Source organism: Vulpes lagopus, chromosome 12, assembly GCF_018345385.1.
Source record: "Vulpes lagopus strain Blue_001 chromosome 12, ASM1834538v1, whole genome shotgun sequence".
NCBI classification, from domain to species: domain Eukaryota; kingdom Metazoa; phylum Chordata; class Mammalia; order Carnivora; family Canidae; genus Vulpes; species Vulpes lagopus.
In genome coordinates, this window is record NC_054835.1 from 36,123,467 (window position 1) to 36,139,807 (window position 16,341).

The 16,341-nt window shown below is 44.4% G+C and overlaps 1 protein-coding gene and 1 non-coding gene across 6 annotated transcripts in view; one reads left to right on the forward strand and one right to left on the reverse strand.

Annotated features, from left to right (window-relative positions):
* B4GALNT2 (beta-1,4-N-acetyl-galactosaminyltransferase 2) overlaps nt 1-16,341 on the reverse strand; it is a 54,105-nt gene that overhangs the window by 15,057 nt on the left and 22,707 nt on the right. For 3 of the 5 annotated variants that reach the window (XM_041723911.1, XM_041723913.1, XM_041723910.1), the window contains exons 2-6: nt 11,306-11,494; nt 10,409-10,546; nt 5,004-5,110; nt 3,347-3,384; nt 1,371-1,551 (exon numbers count right to left, since the gene is read on the reverse strand). In XM_041723911.1, coding sequence (XP_041579845.1) covers nt 1,371-1,551; nt 3,347-3,384; nt 5,004-5,110; nt 10,409-10,546; nt 11,306-11,494 — 653 coding nt within the window. Of the gene's footprint in view, nt 1-1,370; nt 1,552-3,346; nt 3,385-5,003; nt 5,111-10,408; nt 10,547-11,305; nt 11,495-12,191; nt 12,317-16,341 lie in introns of those variants that run through there. The other 2 variants (XM_041723912.1, XM_041723914.1) reach the window with 2 other exon arrangements.
* LOC121474315 lies at nt 165-273 on the forward strand. Its single transcript, XR_005983333.1, has one exon. It is a non-coding gene; the product is annotated as a U6 spliceosomal RNA (small nuclear RNA).

The window sequence follows — 16,341 nt, forward strand, 5'->3', positions numbered from 1 at the left end:
ATGTGTTCTGCTGACTGAGCCAGCCAGGTGCCCCTTGTTGAATGCCCCTTAGCTCACATGTCTTCCACTGTGAGAGTCTGGTGGGGTGGAGTGGGCTTGGAATCAGAGGGTCCAGATTACATTTGACTTTGCCATTTATTATCTGAAATACTTTGGGTAAATCAGTGCTCACTTCAGCAGCACATTTACTCAAATTGGAAGGATTCAGAGATCAGCATGGCCCCTGTGCAAGGACTATACACAATTTTTTTTTTTAAGATTTTACTTATTTATTCGCAAGAGACACCAAGAGAGAGGCAGAGACATAGACAGAGGGAGGAGAAACAGGCTCCATGCGGGGAGCCTGATGTGGGACTTGATCCTGGGGTGCCAGGATCACGCCCTGAACTGAAGGCAGACGCTCAACCGCTGAGCCACCCAGGTGCCCCCATAAAATTTTATTTATTTTTTTTAAGATTTTATTTATTTATTTGACAGAGAGGGCACAAGTAGAGTGGCAGGTAAAGGGAGAGGGAGAAACAGGCTCCCCACTGAGCAGAGAGCCTGATGTGGGGCTCAAACCCAGGATCCTAACATCATGACCTGAGCTGAAGGGAGCTGCTTAACCAGCTGAGCCACCCAGGTGCCCCCTCTATATGCAAATTTGAAATACCTTGGGTAAAGCACTTCTCTAGCTACAAAACCAGGATAATACTACCTGCCCTGTTTTATCTCACAGGGTCATTTGTTGAAAAGAAATGTCTGGGAATCTGAGAGAGAGCTCTCTCTTTAGTCTGTGGTCATGCATAATCTATCCTGTGTTTCATTTTTCTGTTGGTGTCCTGGGAATTCATCCTGGGTGTGGAGTGAAAAGAAAAAGAGTGACTTTAATTCATCCAGAAAGAAACTGGGGCTGCCAGGGGCTGGCCAGAACTGTTCTCCCAAGAATTTCTTGGATGGGAGTGGGAGATAGGGATAGGAGAGGAAAACAAAGCCACTGTCCTTGGGGCTGAGAGCTCCTCCACATACCTCTTTTCCTGTTAATGTCCAGGACAAGATAACGATACACAGACTGAGTCCCTTCAGTCCCGTAGCTGAAGTCTTCAGCTCTGAGAGCTACGGATAATAGGGCATAGAGCCCCTGGTGGTTTCCAGGTGCATGAATGATCTACCCTCACAGAGAATGCACATTCTTTCCTTTGAAGGATGGGTGGCAACATGGGGGCAGTGTTGGAGACAGTATTTGGGAAGTTAGAGGTCTAGGGTTGGAAACAAGAGCAAGAGAAGAATCCTAAATGCAGGCAGGCTTCCAGGAGGAGGAAGACTTTAGGAGGGACAGGTGGTGTTATCCCACTCCCTAAGCATTTCGCCATCCAAGGACAGGCTCTCACCCACATCCACTCTGTGGTGCTGGTACACTGTGCTGGTGTATGTCATGTGCTGGAGGATGAAATTCAAAAGCTTCTGGTTACTGGTGGAAATGGTCAGCCGCTTCTGGCCTCTGCCCTGCACCACACTGTCTGGGATGTCAGCGAGGGTGTTCAGTGTCCCCAGAGAAGCTGTCAGGGTGACCTAAGGTGGGTGAGGTAGAAAGACGCTAAATGCAAGGAAAGGCACATACCCAGGATGGCCAGCAGGGGGCAGAGCCCATGAGGATGAGAGGAGGCGCTCTGTGGTGCCCTGGAAGCTCGGGTCTGGCTCTCCAGCCGGTTACTGCTGTCCCCAGCGAAGTAGAATCAAGTCTCGGGGATTGGTGTGTTCAGGGTCATTGCTCTGTCTCTTGGCCTACAGGATCCTATCCTTATAGATTTCTTAGTTTTTTCTTTCTTCTTTTTTTAAAGATTTTATTTATTTATTCATGAGAATATACAGAGAGGAGAGAGAGAGGCAGAGACACAGGCAGAGGGAGAAGCAGGCTCCATGCAGGGAGCCCGACGCAGGACTCGATCCCAGGTCTCCAGGATCATGCTCTGGGCCGAAGACAGTGCTAAACCGCTGAGCCACCCAGGCTGCCCAGTCTTTTTGATTTCTGACTGCCTCCTCCTCCTCCGCTGCCTGACCTCCAAATGGAGTTTTCCAGGGTTTGGTTCCGTGCCCTTTTCTCCTTTTCTCTTCTTATTCAACACCTTCTCACCTTTTAAAAACTATTCATATGCTAGTGACTTAAAAATATATGTCTCCAGTTCACATCTTTCTGAGACCCAACTGCCTGGCTGGTTGCTTTGCTAGGAAGTTCCACAGGCAGTTGAAACAAAATTGAGCTATTGAGTTTTCTCTATAAACCTGTTTGTCCCTCTCTGCCTGCTTCTCCCCACCCTGTGAATGGCATCTTTGTCTCTTTGACTGTTGAAGTCCCTAATGGAGGTCATTCCTATTTGAAATGAGTCCTATTGGGTCTACCTTCAACATGTACCTAGAACTGGTCCCCATCTCTCCATCTCATTGCTACCCCCTAGAGCTACTCTCTTCTCCTGCCTTCTTGTCCTCTGTGTAGCCAGGTATTTTTATGAAAAGTACACTGGATTATGTCACACTTGCTGAAAACGCTCCAATTAGCCAACAGGTGTTTTCTGAGATCCAAATTACAGGTACTGGGAAAAGAGGAGTAAATAGAACCAACTCCCTGGAAGGCTTATATTCTAGTGGGGAAGGATGGCGATAAGTATATCACAATACATATAAAATAATTCAGGTACAGAAAAGCACCATGAAGATAACACAGAGTACTGGATAAGTGGCAAAGGTGTGTTTTGGGGGTGCTTTGCTGAGACTAGGGGAGGGCAAGAGAAGGCCATCAGAGGATACAATAGTTTGGCAGATTTGCTCACTCATCACCCATTCCAACCTCTGGCAGGCAGAATGAGAAAAAAACTACATTTCCCAGACTCCTTTTTCTTTTTCTTTTTTTTTCTTCCAGACTCCTTTTTCGATTAGGGTTCTGGATGCAGTTTGCATCACACCACACTCATCAGCTCTCTGTGCGTAAGAGTTGGATTTGGAGCTATATTTAAGTGGGAGACAAAAGACAGGGCACAGAGCAACAGTCTAGCTGGCGCTAACCTTGACTGGCAACATGCACAGAAGCCAGGCTGTGGTGACAGCTTCCTCTTGGAGCAAAAGCAGTAGCATCTGTGCTGACCCAGGTCTTTGGAAGTCCTCCTTCGAACTCCAGCCACTCGCATGGCTGGAAAAATAATGCCTTCCGGAGGCATCCTTCTCCCCTCTCCACCTTGGACTCGTGTTGGATTTCTAATCTGGATAAGCACTCTGTCAAAATCTGAGACCAGCCACCACTGGGGACGGGGGTGTGAGCAGTGAGCCAAAGACAGGATGCCAAGTGCAGAAAGGGGCTGGGAAGGGGACTAACCTCATAGATGGGGGCATCTGGTCCTTCAAACTGGAGACCTGGAGGACACAGGAAAAAGGATTAAAAAAACACCATTTGAGAGCAACAGCTCCTGATGCTCACTACCTTCCTGGTGACTCCTACGTATCCTTCCAGAATCTTTTCAGGTGTCACCTCCTATCCAGGGTGTTTGTTGACCACTCCCCTCTCCCCAGGGTCCTGTTAGGTGGTGTCCCATGGTCCTTCTCAAATTCCAGTGGAGCTAAAGCCTTTGATGCCCACCCTCAGCATTGGATGGGTACTGTGAATTAATCCATCCTCTTCCAGGTGTCTCTGTTACTGAAGGGAAGACAGCAATGGATAAGTAACAAAACATCCTTATATGAGGTTCCTAGAAGAGTCAAATTCATGGAGACGAGAAAAGACATTTTACTGAATGGTGGTTGCCACAGGCAGGAGGGGGGAAAAGAGTCAATGTTAAATGGGTAGATTTTTAATTGGGGCAGATAAAGTTCTGGAGATGGATGATGGTGACAGTTGCAGAACAATGAAAATATATTTAATGCCACAAAACTGTGTGCTTAAAAGTCATTTTGTTATGTATATTTTACAGTAAGAAAAGGAATCATCCAACATGGCAAATCACTTTTTTTTTTTGCAAATCACTTTTTAAATGACTATTCAAAACCACTAGCAATTTATCCAAGTATATTATTATTTTTAAAGATTTTACTTATTTATTTATTCATTAAAGACACAGAGATAGAGAGGCAGAGACACAGGCAGAGGAAGAAGCAGGCTCCATGCAGGGAGCCCGATGCGGGACTGGACCCTGGGACTCCAGGATCACGCCCTGGGCCAAAGGCAGGCGCTAAACTGCTGAGCCACCCAGGGATTCCCATGTATTTACTTTAGAATCCAGCTCTGTTTTCTTTCTTTTTTTTTTTTTTTCTTCCAGCTCTGTTTTCATAATGTGACTAATTCAAGTTCTAATTCAAATATAGCCTCCCTAGGTGGCCTTAGATAACTTATGTCATCCGTGAAATTGGCAATAACATTTACCTCATAGGGATGTGGTGCTAAACTAGAGAAGTGTGTAGAAATCTCTTGTAGAGGGGAGGTTTTTTTTCTATTAAAGATTTTATTTATTTATTATGAGACAGAGAGAGAGAGAGAGAGGCAGAGACACAGGCAGAGGGAGAAGCAGGCTCCATGCAGGGAGCCTGATGTGGGACTCGATCCCGGGACTCCAGGATCACGCCCTGAGACGAAGGCAGGCACCAAACCACTGAGCCACCCAGGGATCCAGAGGGGAGTTTTAACCAACATAAATACTCTTTTCAATATTCTGTCCTAGGAGTTGGGCTCATCTTTGCCTGTTTCTCATGATGCTGGAGGACACCAAAAAGCCAATCATGTCCTAAGATTCCTGAGACTCACAGATTTTTGTCCTCTTCTTTGTTATCTGGGATCCCTGGGGACGTCACAGTGGTGGAAAGGGCTAACTGGGGGTTCCCAATGGTGGAAACATTGAAACTAATAGTAAATGAAATCACGTCAAGCTTCCTGCATTGTGCACACAGCAGGTACTCAACGACTGTTCCCTTCCACTCCCCAGTTTTGCTTAAGAAGAGTTAAGAAAGTTGCCCTGCTCCTCTCTGGATGGAGATGTACCTACCCGGGATGGGAACCGTGTGCAGGGGCATCACCTCCACCCCATGGATCGGGTACCCAAAGGGGAGGTTGGGCTGAGCCAGCAACGGCGGTGGACGGGGCAACCCTTCTCTGCAGGGAACAGAACCAGAACTGTTAGCAGCTGCTGTCTGGTGCCTCCCCGATTAGTCCTGAAAGCGGTACCTGTGCCCAGAGCTCTGTGCTGCCAACGGGAAGAAATCGAAAGTACATTGTCCAGTTCACCCCTCCATTCCCTCCCCCCTTTATTCCTGCCCCTCTCTGCAGCTTTGAATTCCACAGAGGAATTGAGGCAGTTGACAACAAAGCACCTACAAAATTAAAAATGCAACCAGTGAAAAAGAAGAAACAAAACAATCAGATTACAGGGCCAACCCAGTGCAGTAGCCCAATGCCAGGGTCACACGTGAACTTCCCGGTAGTCAGGGTATAAAGTGTTGGACAATCAGTACCCTGGTCTTATTATCAATAGGACAAAGCAAACAACTTGGGAGGCAAATAAACCTTTTCCTAGCACTGAACTCAAGAAAGAAGGAAAGGAAAGAAAGGAAGAAAGGAAAGGAAAGGAAGAAAGAAAGAAAGAGAAAGAAAGAAAGAAGAAAGAAAGAAAGAAAGAAAGAAAGAAAGAAAGAAAGAAAGAAAATATATCCCAAGAACGTGATTTGTTGCCTTGATATTTTCAGAGCAAACACAGTGACGATTTTCATATGGTTTTGTTGTTATAATAACCTCAGTCAAGGGCAGCACATAACAAGTCAGTGAGATTGATTCTTTGCAAGACTAAGATAATGTGGTTGCAATGCAGCCTTCGGGAATCCAGCGTAGCCAAGGGTATCATTTAGATCACCTGGAAGACAGATTAGACTACTGTAGTGAATATTTATGAGAATGCAAAAGAGACAAATTTTTAAAATGGAAAATTATGTAAACAGGCAATTAACAGAAGTACAAATGGCTAATACATTTATGAAACGTGCTCAGCTTCAAAATTCATCAGGGAAATGCAACTTTAAGAACAATGAACTAGAGGTGCTGGGCTGGCTCAGTCAGTAGAACCTGTGACTTGATCTTGGGATCAAAAGTTTGAGCCCACGTCGGGAGGACAGATTATTTAAAATAAAATCTTTAAAAACAAAAACAACAAAATGCGTTTTTCATGAATGTTTTAAAATGTAATGATAGGGAGTGTTGGTTAAGTAAGGGGTATCTAAGGTATTACCCTTACCCACTCGTCATGAAAATGTGAATATAGGTCCTCTTGAATGCAATTTGCCAGTATTTACTAAAAGTAGAAATAAAGGGCGCTTGGGTGGCTCAGTCGGTTAAGTGTCTGCCTTCAGCTCAAGTCGTGGTCCCAGGGTCCTGGGATTGAGCCCTGAGTCAGGTTCCCTGCTTGGCTGGGGAGCCTACTTATCCCTCTTCCTCTGCCTGATGCTCCCCCTGCTTGTGCGCTCCCGCTCTCATGCGCGCTCTCTCTCTCTGCCAAACAAATACTATCTTTAAAAAATAAAAAAGATAAAAGTAGATACAAGCATATCCTAAGTGAGCAATTCAAATGCTAGTTAAGGGGAGAAACACCTGCCTAAGTAAACAACCACATGCATAAGGAGGCTCATTTCAGCACTGTTTGAAATGAACATCCTTATACACATCCTAATGAAATAAGAATGTAAATATAATGTAATATTATTATTATAAATTATGTAAGTGGAATAATGAAAATTTCCCCCAAATCTGAATATCATTCAATAGGAGAATGAGGGCAGCCCTGGTGGCTCAGTGGTTTAGCCTCGCCTTTGGCCCGCAGCGTCATCCTGGAGACCTGGGATCCAGTCCTGTGTTGGGCTCCCTGCATAGAGCCTGCTTCTCCCTCTGCCTGTGTCTCTGCCTCTCTCTCTCTGTGTCTCTCATGAATAAATAAATAAAATCTTTAAAAAAATGTTTTTGATGAGGGGCACCTGGGTGGCTCAGTTAAGCCTCTGACTCTCCATTTTGGCTCAGGTCATGATCTCAGGGTTGTGAGGTTGAGCCCCATGTCAAGCTCTGGGCTAAGCATGGAGCCTGCTTAGGATTGTCTCTCTCCCTCCTCTTCTGCCCCTCTCCTCTTTTGCCCTCCCTCCCTCACTCACGCACACTCTCTAAAACAAAAACAAGGGGCCCCATGGTGGCTCAGTCAGTTAAGTGTCTGCCTTCAGCTCAGGTCATGATCTCACAGTTCTGGGATCTAGCCCCAGGACCAGCTCCCTGCTCAGTGGGGAGCCTGCTTCTCCCTCTCCATCTGCCTCTCCCCCTACTCATGCTTTCTCTCTCTCTCAAATAAATAAATAAAATCTAAAATAAAAATAAAACAAAAACCTTAAAAAAACATACTGAATTCTGGAGTGATTTGTTCTTATGGTACCAATTACATTAAAAATATACACACAGATGGGTGAAACCGGTGAAGGGGATAAAGAGTACACTTATCACGAGGAGCACCTAATCATGTATAGAATTGTTGAATCACTACACCTGCAACTAGTAGAACAGTGTATGTTAATTAGGCAGAATTAAAATAAAATTTAAAAATACACACAGGGCAGTCCCGGTGGCTCAGCAGTTTAGCGCCGCCTTCAGCCCAGCGTGTGATCCTGGAGACCGGGGATCAAGTCCCACGTCGGGCTCCCCGTGTGGAGCCTGCTTCTCCCTCTGCCTGTGTCTCTGCCTCTCTCTCTCTCTACATCTCTCATGAATAAATAAATAATAAAATCTTAAAAAAACAAAAATAAAATATAAAAATACACACAAAACCCCAATAGTATATGTTTATGTGGATATACATATATATGAATATGCATGTGATTATGTGAGTTCATCTGTGTGTATAGCAATATAGAGGATAGTCTGGAATTATATATACCAAACTCCTAAGGGCAGATTGTGTTGGTGAGGGATCATATCATATAAAGAAGGGAAGCAAGAAGAATTGAGGGAGTTGGTTCAAGTGGATTGTTTTTAAAGATTTTATTTATTATTTATTTATTTGACAGAAAGAGTGCACAAGCAGGGGGAGTGGCAGGCAGAGCGAGAGGGAGAAGCAGGCTCAATCCTAGGACCCTGGGATCATGACGTAAGCAGAAGGCAGATGTTTAACTGTCTGAGCCACCCAGGCACCCCCAAGTGGATTTTTTGTAAAGAGCATTCTCCATGTATGACTTTTTTTTATTTTTCAAAGATTTTTATTTATTTATTCATGAGAGACACAAAGAGAGAGCAGAGATGTAGGCAGAGGGAGAAGCAGGCTCCCTGTAGGGAGCCTGATGTGGGACTAGATCCCGGGACCCCAGGATCACGCCCTGGGCCAGAGGCAGATGCCCAAACACTGAGCCACCCAGGTGTCCCCAGGTACTACTTTTTAAGTGAAGATTATGAAGATAATCAGACTCAAATGAATCAGAGCTCTCACCCAATATCAAGCTCCACTAATGATTTCAAGGATATAGACAATTTTGTGGCTCAGGCAGGACACACAGAGCAATCCAGGTGGATCCCCTGTTATGCCTTCCCACATTAGACAGGCACTCTCTGGCAGAGGATAATAGGCATGATCTCCAAATGGGGTTTTGCTGGATTGCCTCACATAGCGGAGGACATGTAAGTTAGAAATCATCTCCATTTTATACCTTTGGAGAGTTGTACAGCTTAGGTGACATTCGCCAGGGGCTGAAGATTCTGGGTTATTTATTCTACGCAATGGGCTGAAGTGGGGACAAAGAGACCAAGAAAATCCCATTCCTGGAGGGGGAGAACCCAGATTGAGACACCAATAACTAGAATACTAGGTCATCTGTTCAGTAACAGAAATGAGGCCAGCACTGAATGCCACCTTCTTGAACATTCCTTTTGTAATTCTCAGAATTGGAAGCTGCTCTCCCCACTGAGACCTAGTGCAGCATTCCCCCCTGGCTAGTATTGTAACACTGAGCTTTGGGCTGAACACCTGCATGCCACACAGTGTGCTGGACACCTTCTGTGGGCCACCGAGCACCTGCAGTCCCGCCACTTTGGGCTGGGGGCTCTCTGTGTAATCATGGCAGCAGCAGGGACGGGGAGGAGGTGGGTGGAAGGGACGCAGGGAGGGCGCACTGCCTCTACCCGCTCTGTTCCTCTGGGAGGTCCCTGGGAGCAGGATCTAGATAGGCTCTATCTTTGTACCTAACTTGGCACCTTGCCCAGAGTAGGCATTCCATGTGTTTCTCGGGCTGAGAAAGATTTGAGGCACTGGTAGGAGCTGAGCATCTTCTTCCCTGGCCACTGCCAGGATGACAAGAGACCCGGTTCACATCAGTGATTATGACTGGGATTTGTTTGTTCTTGTACCTGTGTTGCCACCTACAATCTCCCTGCAATCTCCCTGCCTCCTCTATACTTTCCTATGTATTCTTCACTGAAAAGCTAGAGTGATATTTTACAAAAGTATCTCAGATAAGCACTTGCCATTTTTAAAAGCCATTCAATTCTTGGGGCACCTGGGTGGCTCAGTTGTCTGGGCATCCAACTCTTGATTTTGGCTCAGGTCATGGTCTTGGGATTGTGAGATGGGCCCTGCGTCGGGCTCCAAGCTCAGTGGGGAGTCTCCTTGACATTCTCTCTCTCCTTTTCCCTCTGCCCCCCTCTTCATTAGTGTGCACGCGCATACACCCTAAATACATAAATAAATAAAATTTTTTTTAAAGATTTTATTTATTTATTCATAAGAGACAGAGAGAGAGAGGCAGAGACACAGGCAGAGGGAGAAGCAGGCTCCATGCAGGGAGCCGGATGTGAGACTTGATCCTGGGGCTCCAGGATCACGCCCTGGGCCAAAGGCAGGCGCTAAACCACTGAGCCACCCAGGGGACCCCCTCATCTAAGGTTTTGATGAGGTTTCAATACCTTTCCTACAAACACCCTTTTGATACAAGCCCATCAGAATCAATCGCTGATCTTTTCAACCAACAATACTGGCCGATACCCCCCAAGTGTGTGATTCTGGGCTCTGCACATAGCAGACGGGGAAAGTATGTTCTTAACAATGAATTAGTGGTACACCCTTGGTGACACTACAAAATCATTTGCTGTGAAGGCCTGGGTGCATTGAGGCTGTGCCACCAACACCCCACTGACATCCCAGACTATTTTCATTCCTTTGCTTTCTTCTTACAGGTTCCAGACATGCAAAGTTTGATAAATGTTTACCTATGGACCATTTTCCTCGGTTCTCTCTCCTTGCTTTATTCCTAACAGTTCCCACCAGGGATCCCTGCAAGAGAGGAATTCTTTCCTGTTTTCTTAGGACTCATACCCTCAGGACATGGTAAAGAAAGCTTTTGCTCTACCCCAGGACCCAAGAGCCCTCATGGCCTCCATTACCTCCTCTGAAAGTGTTCAAATTCAGCCTGTCTCCTTGCTTTTACTGCAGGGAGCTCACTGTGGCCATAGGCATCCTGAAAATTATAGCTTCTCTTCTGTTTGGTAGCTTCGCATTTGCACTGGTTTTTCGGGAACAGCCTAAAAAAAAAAAACAGAAAAGGCCTGTGAACATGGAGCTGGTGGGTGGGCTGGTTGGTGGGTGAGAGAGAACCCGTGGTCTAACCAGTGCATGATTCACCTTGAGAATCTCCTTTCCATATACACACCTGTCCTACCTGGGAGGAGATTCTGGAATCCCAGAAATACAAGGAGGGGAGGGGGATGGACAAGGGGAAGAAGGCCCCTTCTCTGGAATTACTCCCTGCACCAAATGTCTTTAAGTTGGAGTCATGTGAATACCAGTGGTGTCTGGGCCCCTCCAGTGGGGACAGGAAGGCAGCATCTTTCTTAGAGTTTTAGCCAACATGCCATCTATAGTTTTTTTTTTAAAGATTTTATTTATTTATTCATAGAGACACACACACAGAGAGAGAGAGACAGAGAGAGAGGCAGAGACACAGGCAGAGGGAGAAGCAGGCTCCATGCAGAGAGCCTGACAGGGGACTCGATCCAGGGTCTCCAGGATCACACCCTGGGCTGCAGGCAGCGCTAAACCGCTGCGCCACCGGGGCTGCCCTACCATCTATAGTTTTAAGGGACTTTGCTGGGTGCTGTAGGGAACAGACTGCATCTTGCAGACCAAACCTGTCCTGGGTCTGACAGTTTGGATCACTTTAACAACAAGCATGGACTGAGGAAGGCAAGGCAACTGGCTGTAAAATGGGCACAGGAGGGCACAGTAAACCACAGAAGGAGCGAGGGAGACATGGGACCAACATGGAATAACCTGAATCTCACCAGATTCCATCATAGGTAAAGAGGTTCTTGAGATGTTCCTCAGGTAGAAGCTTCAGTGTCTGGTCATTCAGAGCAGAATGCGGGAGCTCTGGCATGATGCTATTGAATTCCACACTTCTGAACAAAAATACAACAGTGCCAAGTCCTAAGACTAAAACTGATATCTTGAGGAGCCACAGAATCTCAGACCTGTTGGAACATAAAAGAACAAATTCCACTAAAATCTTTTTTCTTGATCACATAATAAGTGATGTAATTGTATAATATATGTGGAAATAACAACTTGAGGAAAAATGTGAAACCTTATATCTTATACTACTTACTAAAATTGATTTCTGATTTTAAAAAAGAGTAAAGGTATGCCTGGGTTGTTCAGGGGTTTAGAGCCTGCTTTCGGCCCAGGGCATGATCCTGGAGTCCCAGAATCAAGACCCATATCCGGCTCCCTGTGAGGAATCTGCTCTCCCTCTGCCTGTGTCTCTGTCTCTCTCTTTCTGTGTCTCTCATGAATAAATAAATAAAATATATTTTTTTAAATTAAAAAAATATAAAAGAGTAAAGAGGGGCACCTAGGTGGCTCAGTTGGTTAAGGGTCTGCCTTCAGCTGAGATCCTGATCTCAGGGTCCTGGGATGGAGCCCAGCATTGGGCTCCCTGCTCAGGGGGTAGTCTGCTTCTCCCTCTCCTTCTATCTTTGCTCCCAACTCATGCTCTCTCTCTCTCTCTCAAATAAATAAATAAAATCTTAAAAAAAATCGCAAGGCAAAGAATGTGCAAAAACATCCCAAGGGGGAGAAAAAAGAAAGTAAGTTTTGCAATATTTATGTCAGCATAGTTGAATTCAAGGCCAGAAAAATGTATTAAATAGGACAAAAAAGATCACTTACAATGAGCAAATACATGACCCACAAAACAGATGTAGTGGTCATGAACTTTATCCACTAAATAATAGCATTAAAGTACAGAAAGCTGGGCCCCTGGGTGGCTGAGTCGGTTAAACATCTGACTCTCGATCTCTGCTCAGGTCTTGATCTCAGTGATTTCAAGCCCCATATTGGGCGCCACGCTGGGAGTGGAGCCTACTTCAAAAAAAAAAAAAAAAAAAGTACAGAAAGAAAAAAAAAGGACAGAAGGATTACAAATACAAAGATAGTCATAGATTCCAACATTCTCACATCTAACACCTAACATTCTCACATCTCAGTGCTTCACAAATCAGTTTCAAAAATATATAAAGCAGTAGAGCAACTAAATGATATAATTCATATTCTGTTAAAGAGCTCTTAGGAAACTTACAAAAAGTGGACATGCAAAGAAAACTGTAATCAAGTAGAAATAGTTCAGATCGTGTACTCTGATTGTGCAATCAAAATGTAACCTAATGGGGGATCCCTGGGTGGCGCAGCGGTTTAGCACCTGCCTTTGGCCCAGGGTGCGATCCTGGAGTCCCGGGATCGAGTCCCACGTTGGGCTCCCTGCATGGAGCCTGCTTCTCCCTCCTCCTGTGTCTCTGCCTCTCTCTCTCTCTCTCTCTCTCTGTCCATCATAAATAAATAAATAAATCTTTTTTTTTTTAAGATTTTATTTATTTATTCATGATAGTCACACCGAGAGAGACAGAGAGGCAGAGACACAGGCAGAGGGAGAAGCAGGCTCCATGCACCGGGAGCCCGATGTGGGATTCAATCCCGGGTCTCCAGGATCGCGCCCTGGGCCAAAGGCAGGCGCTAAACCGCTGCGCCACCCAGGGATCCCTAAATAAATAAATCTTAAAAAAAAAAGTAACCTAATGAAAAGCTCCCTTCCCCAACAACATGGAAATTTTAGAAAAACTTTCCAAAGCAGCTCAAGAGCATCAGAACAAGAATATAAAGATAATAAAGACATTTCATTCCAGAACTATGTAACACACTAAAACTGTCCTGAAAGGAGAATTTGAAGTTTTAAATACCAATTTATAATCACAAGGCATAAAGTTAATAAATTAAGCAATCGAAGAAACTTGAAGAAAGGACAAAGAAACAAATCTAAAGAAAGCAGAAACAAGAACCTAATAACAATTCAAGGAGAAAGTGGTGAATTTGAGAAACCTAAAATGGAATAATTACTAAATCTAAGCAGTGAGTGGACAACTTTTGTGATACCTGCCTAGTTTCTAGCCCCCCCCTTTTATTTATTTATTTATTTATTTATTTATTTTTTATTTATTTATTTATTTATTTATTTATTTATTTTTTAATTTTTTATTTATTTATGATAGTCACAGAGAGAGAGAGAGAGGCAGAGACACAGGCGGAGGGAGAAGCAGGCTCCATGCACCAGGAGCCTGATGTGGGATTCGATCCCGGGTCTCCAGGATCGCGCCCTGGGCCAAAGGCAGGCGCCAAACCGCTGCGCCACCCAGGGATCCCTAGCCCCCCCTTTTAAGATTTATTTATTTATTTATCTATTTATCTATTTATCTATTTATCTATTTATTTATTTATTTATTTGAGAGAGAACCAGAGAGCATAAGCAGAGGGAAGAGCAGAGGGAGGGGGAGAGGCGGGCTCCCCAACAAGCAGGGAGCCCAACATGGGGCTCCATCCCATGACCCTAGAATCATGACCTGAGCTGAACGCAGATGCTTAACTGACTGAACCACCCAGGCGCCCCTATAACCTTTCTTCTGTAAGACTTTTCTCCTGACCCACGAAGGTGTCACCTAGGATCCTAGCTTCTTTGCACAGTACTCCCCTGGCCTTGTTATGGTAGATTGGACCAAGTCTGAACACCTTGTCTGAGCTGGGCCAATCAACCACAATTTCTTCCCCAGGAATCTGAAATCAGATCAGGTTATCCTGGACCCCTGAACAAAGAAGAGAAGGAGAAATAGAAAGTGAGAGACAGAGCAAAGCTTGGATCTTGAACACCCCAATAAAAGGATGATTATCTAAAAAAACACAAATGACCTAAACAGACCTGTGAAAGCCTTCAAGGAAATTGTCAAAGGCCTATCTACTCTCCCTTTCAACAAAGTCTCAAATCTATGTTTCACAAGTACACAATTCCAATCTGGTTTATCAAAAAAGCTTTACAGTAGTGTAAACATAAGTTACTTATGAATAGCAATGTAAATACACTAAATAAATATTAGCAACCAGAATACAATGGTATGTTACAGAAACAATTCATCATTAACAAATGGAGTTCTTTCTAGGAGTACAAGGATGATTCAATATTATGCAATTTATTAATACATCTCATCGGGTGAAAATTCAGGATATGATTATGTTGACAGATGATCTTAAAAGCATTTCATAAAATCTAATATCTATTCTTTTTTTTCTTTTTTTTTCTAATATCTATTCTCAATTTGTTAAACATCCCTCATTTAAGAAAGGACCCAGAAGAATGACACCACCACTAACTACCCCTACATTATTTTAAAAGATTTTATTTATTTATTCATGAGAGAGAGAGAGAGAGAGAGAGAGAGGCAGAGTCATAGGCAGAGGGAGAAGCAGGCTCCATGCAGGGAGCCCGATGTGGGACTCGATCCCGGGTCTCCAGGATCAGGCCCTGGGTGGAAGGCAGCACTAAACCGCTGAGCCACCCGGGCTGCCCTACCCCTACATTTAACACTTAACACTTGAATCTTGATCTCTAAACATTCTTCCCCTATAAAAGAAACCAGAGTGCCTTGGAGAAATGTTTTGGGTTTCTCCAATTCTAGGGTTTTGGTAAGGAAAATGTAAAGTGAGTTTAGGACATCCCATAGTGCCAGAAAGAACAGGAGCTAAGGACCACAGTCATGTTCAGAGGAATACGAGCCAGTTTGAAGTCTTCTACCAGCCATTTTTGGGACAACTGAGGCATCCACAAGAATAATGGCTGTAATTAACTATAGCACATTGAATAAAATAAAATCTGGGGCACCTGGGTGACACAGTCAAACGACCAACTTTTGGTCGTAGCTCAAGTCATCATCTCATGTTCATGACATTGAGCCCCACATCATGTTCCACATATTCCACTCAGCATGGAGTCTGCTTGGGATTCTCTCTCCCTCTCCCTCTGCCCCTCCCACTTGTTCTCTCTCTTTCTTTCAAAATCAAATCAAATTAAATCCATGAATCTAATGATACTTCAAAGGAAAAATTTAAGAGGTACATTTTTAAAAAAGATTTTTATGTATTTAATTGAGAGAGAGAGAGAGAGTAGAGGCAGAAGGAGAGAATCTCAAGCAGACTCCCCACTGAGTGTGGAGCCTGATGCAGGGCTCAATCTCATGATCCTGAGATCATGACCTGAGCTGAAACCAAGAGTCTGACACTTAATTAATTGAGCCACCCAGGAGCCCCAAGAAGTGCATTTTTAATTATAGAAAAATTCCAGGCAGATACAGAAAATAAAGAAAATAGTGAAATGAAGCTCCAGGTACACATCACCCATCTTCCACTCATGGACAAAATGGATTTTTAAAAAAGATTTTATTTATGGGACACCTGGGTGGCTCAGCAGTTGAGCATCTGTCTTTGGCTGGAGGGCCTGATCCTGGGATCCAGGGATCGAGTCCTGCACTGGGCTCCTCATGGGGAGCCCGCCTCTCCCTCTGCATCTCTGCTTTTCTCTCTATGTCTCTTATGAACAACAACAACAACAACAAAAATCTAAAAAAAAAAAAAAGCTTCTTTTGTGAGCTCACAAAAGCAGCAGCCAAGAATAACAATCTTTCATACACATGTCTACCAACTCTCTTTGTGGTTGTCCTCCAGAAAATGGATGCTCTGGATTCTTGTAAGTTCCAATTCATTCACTTGTGCCAAGGCTGGTTTGTGACTTTCTCTGGTCCTTTTTTGAGCCTTTACTTCTCTGGCTTGTCCCCCAGGTGTGCCAATTCCAATAATAAATTTCTCATTCTCTAATATTCATAGTAGTTCTGTTTCCTTGACTGAGGCTTGGCGGATACAGAATTTCTTCCAAACATCACCCCTGCCACGCATGCACACAATACTGTTATCACAACTAAACATTGAACAAACATTCTTTAATACT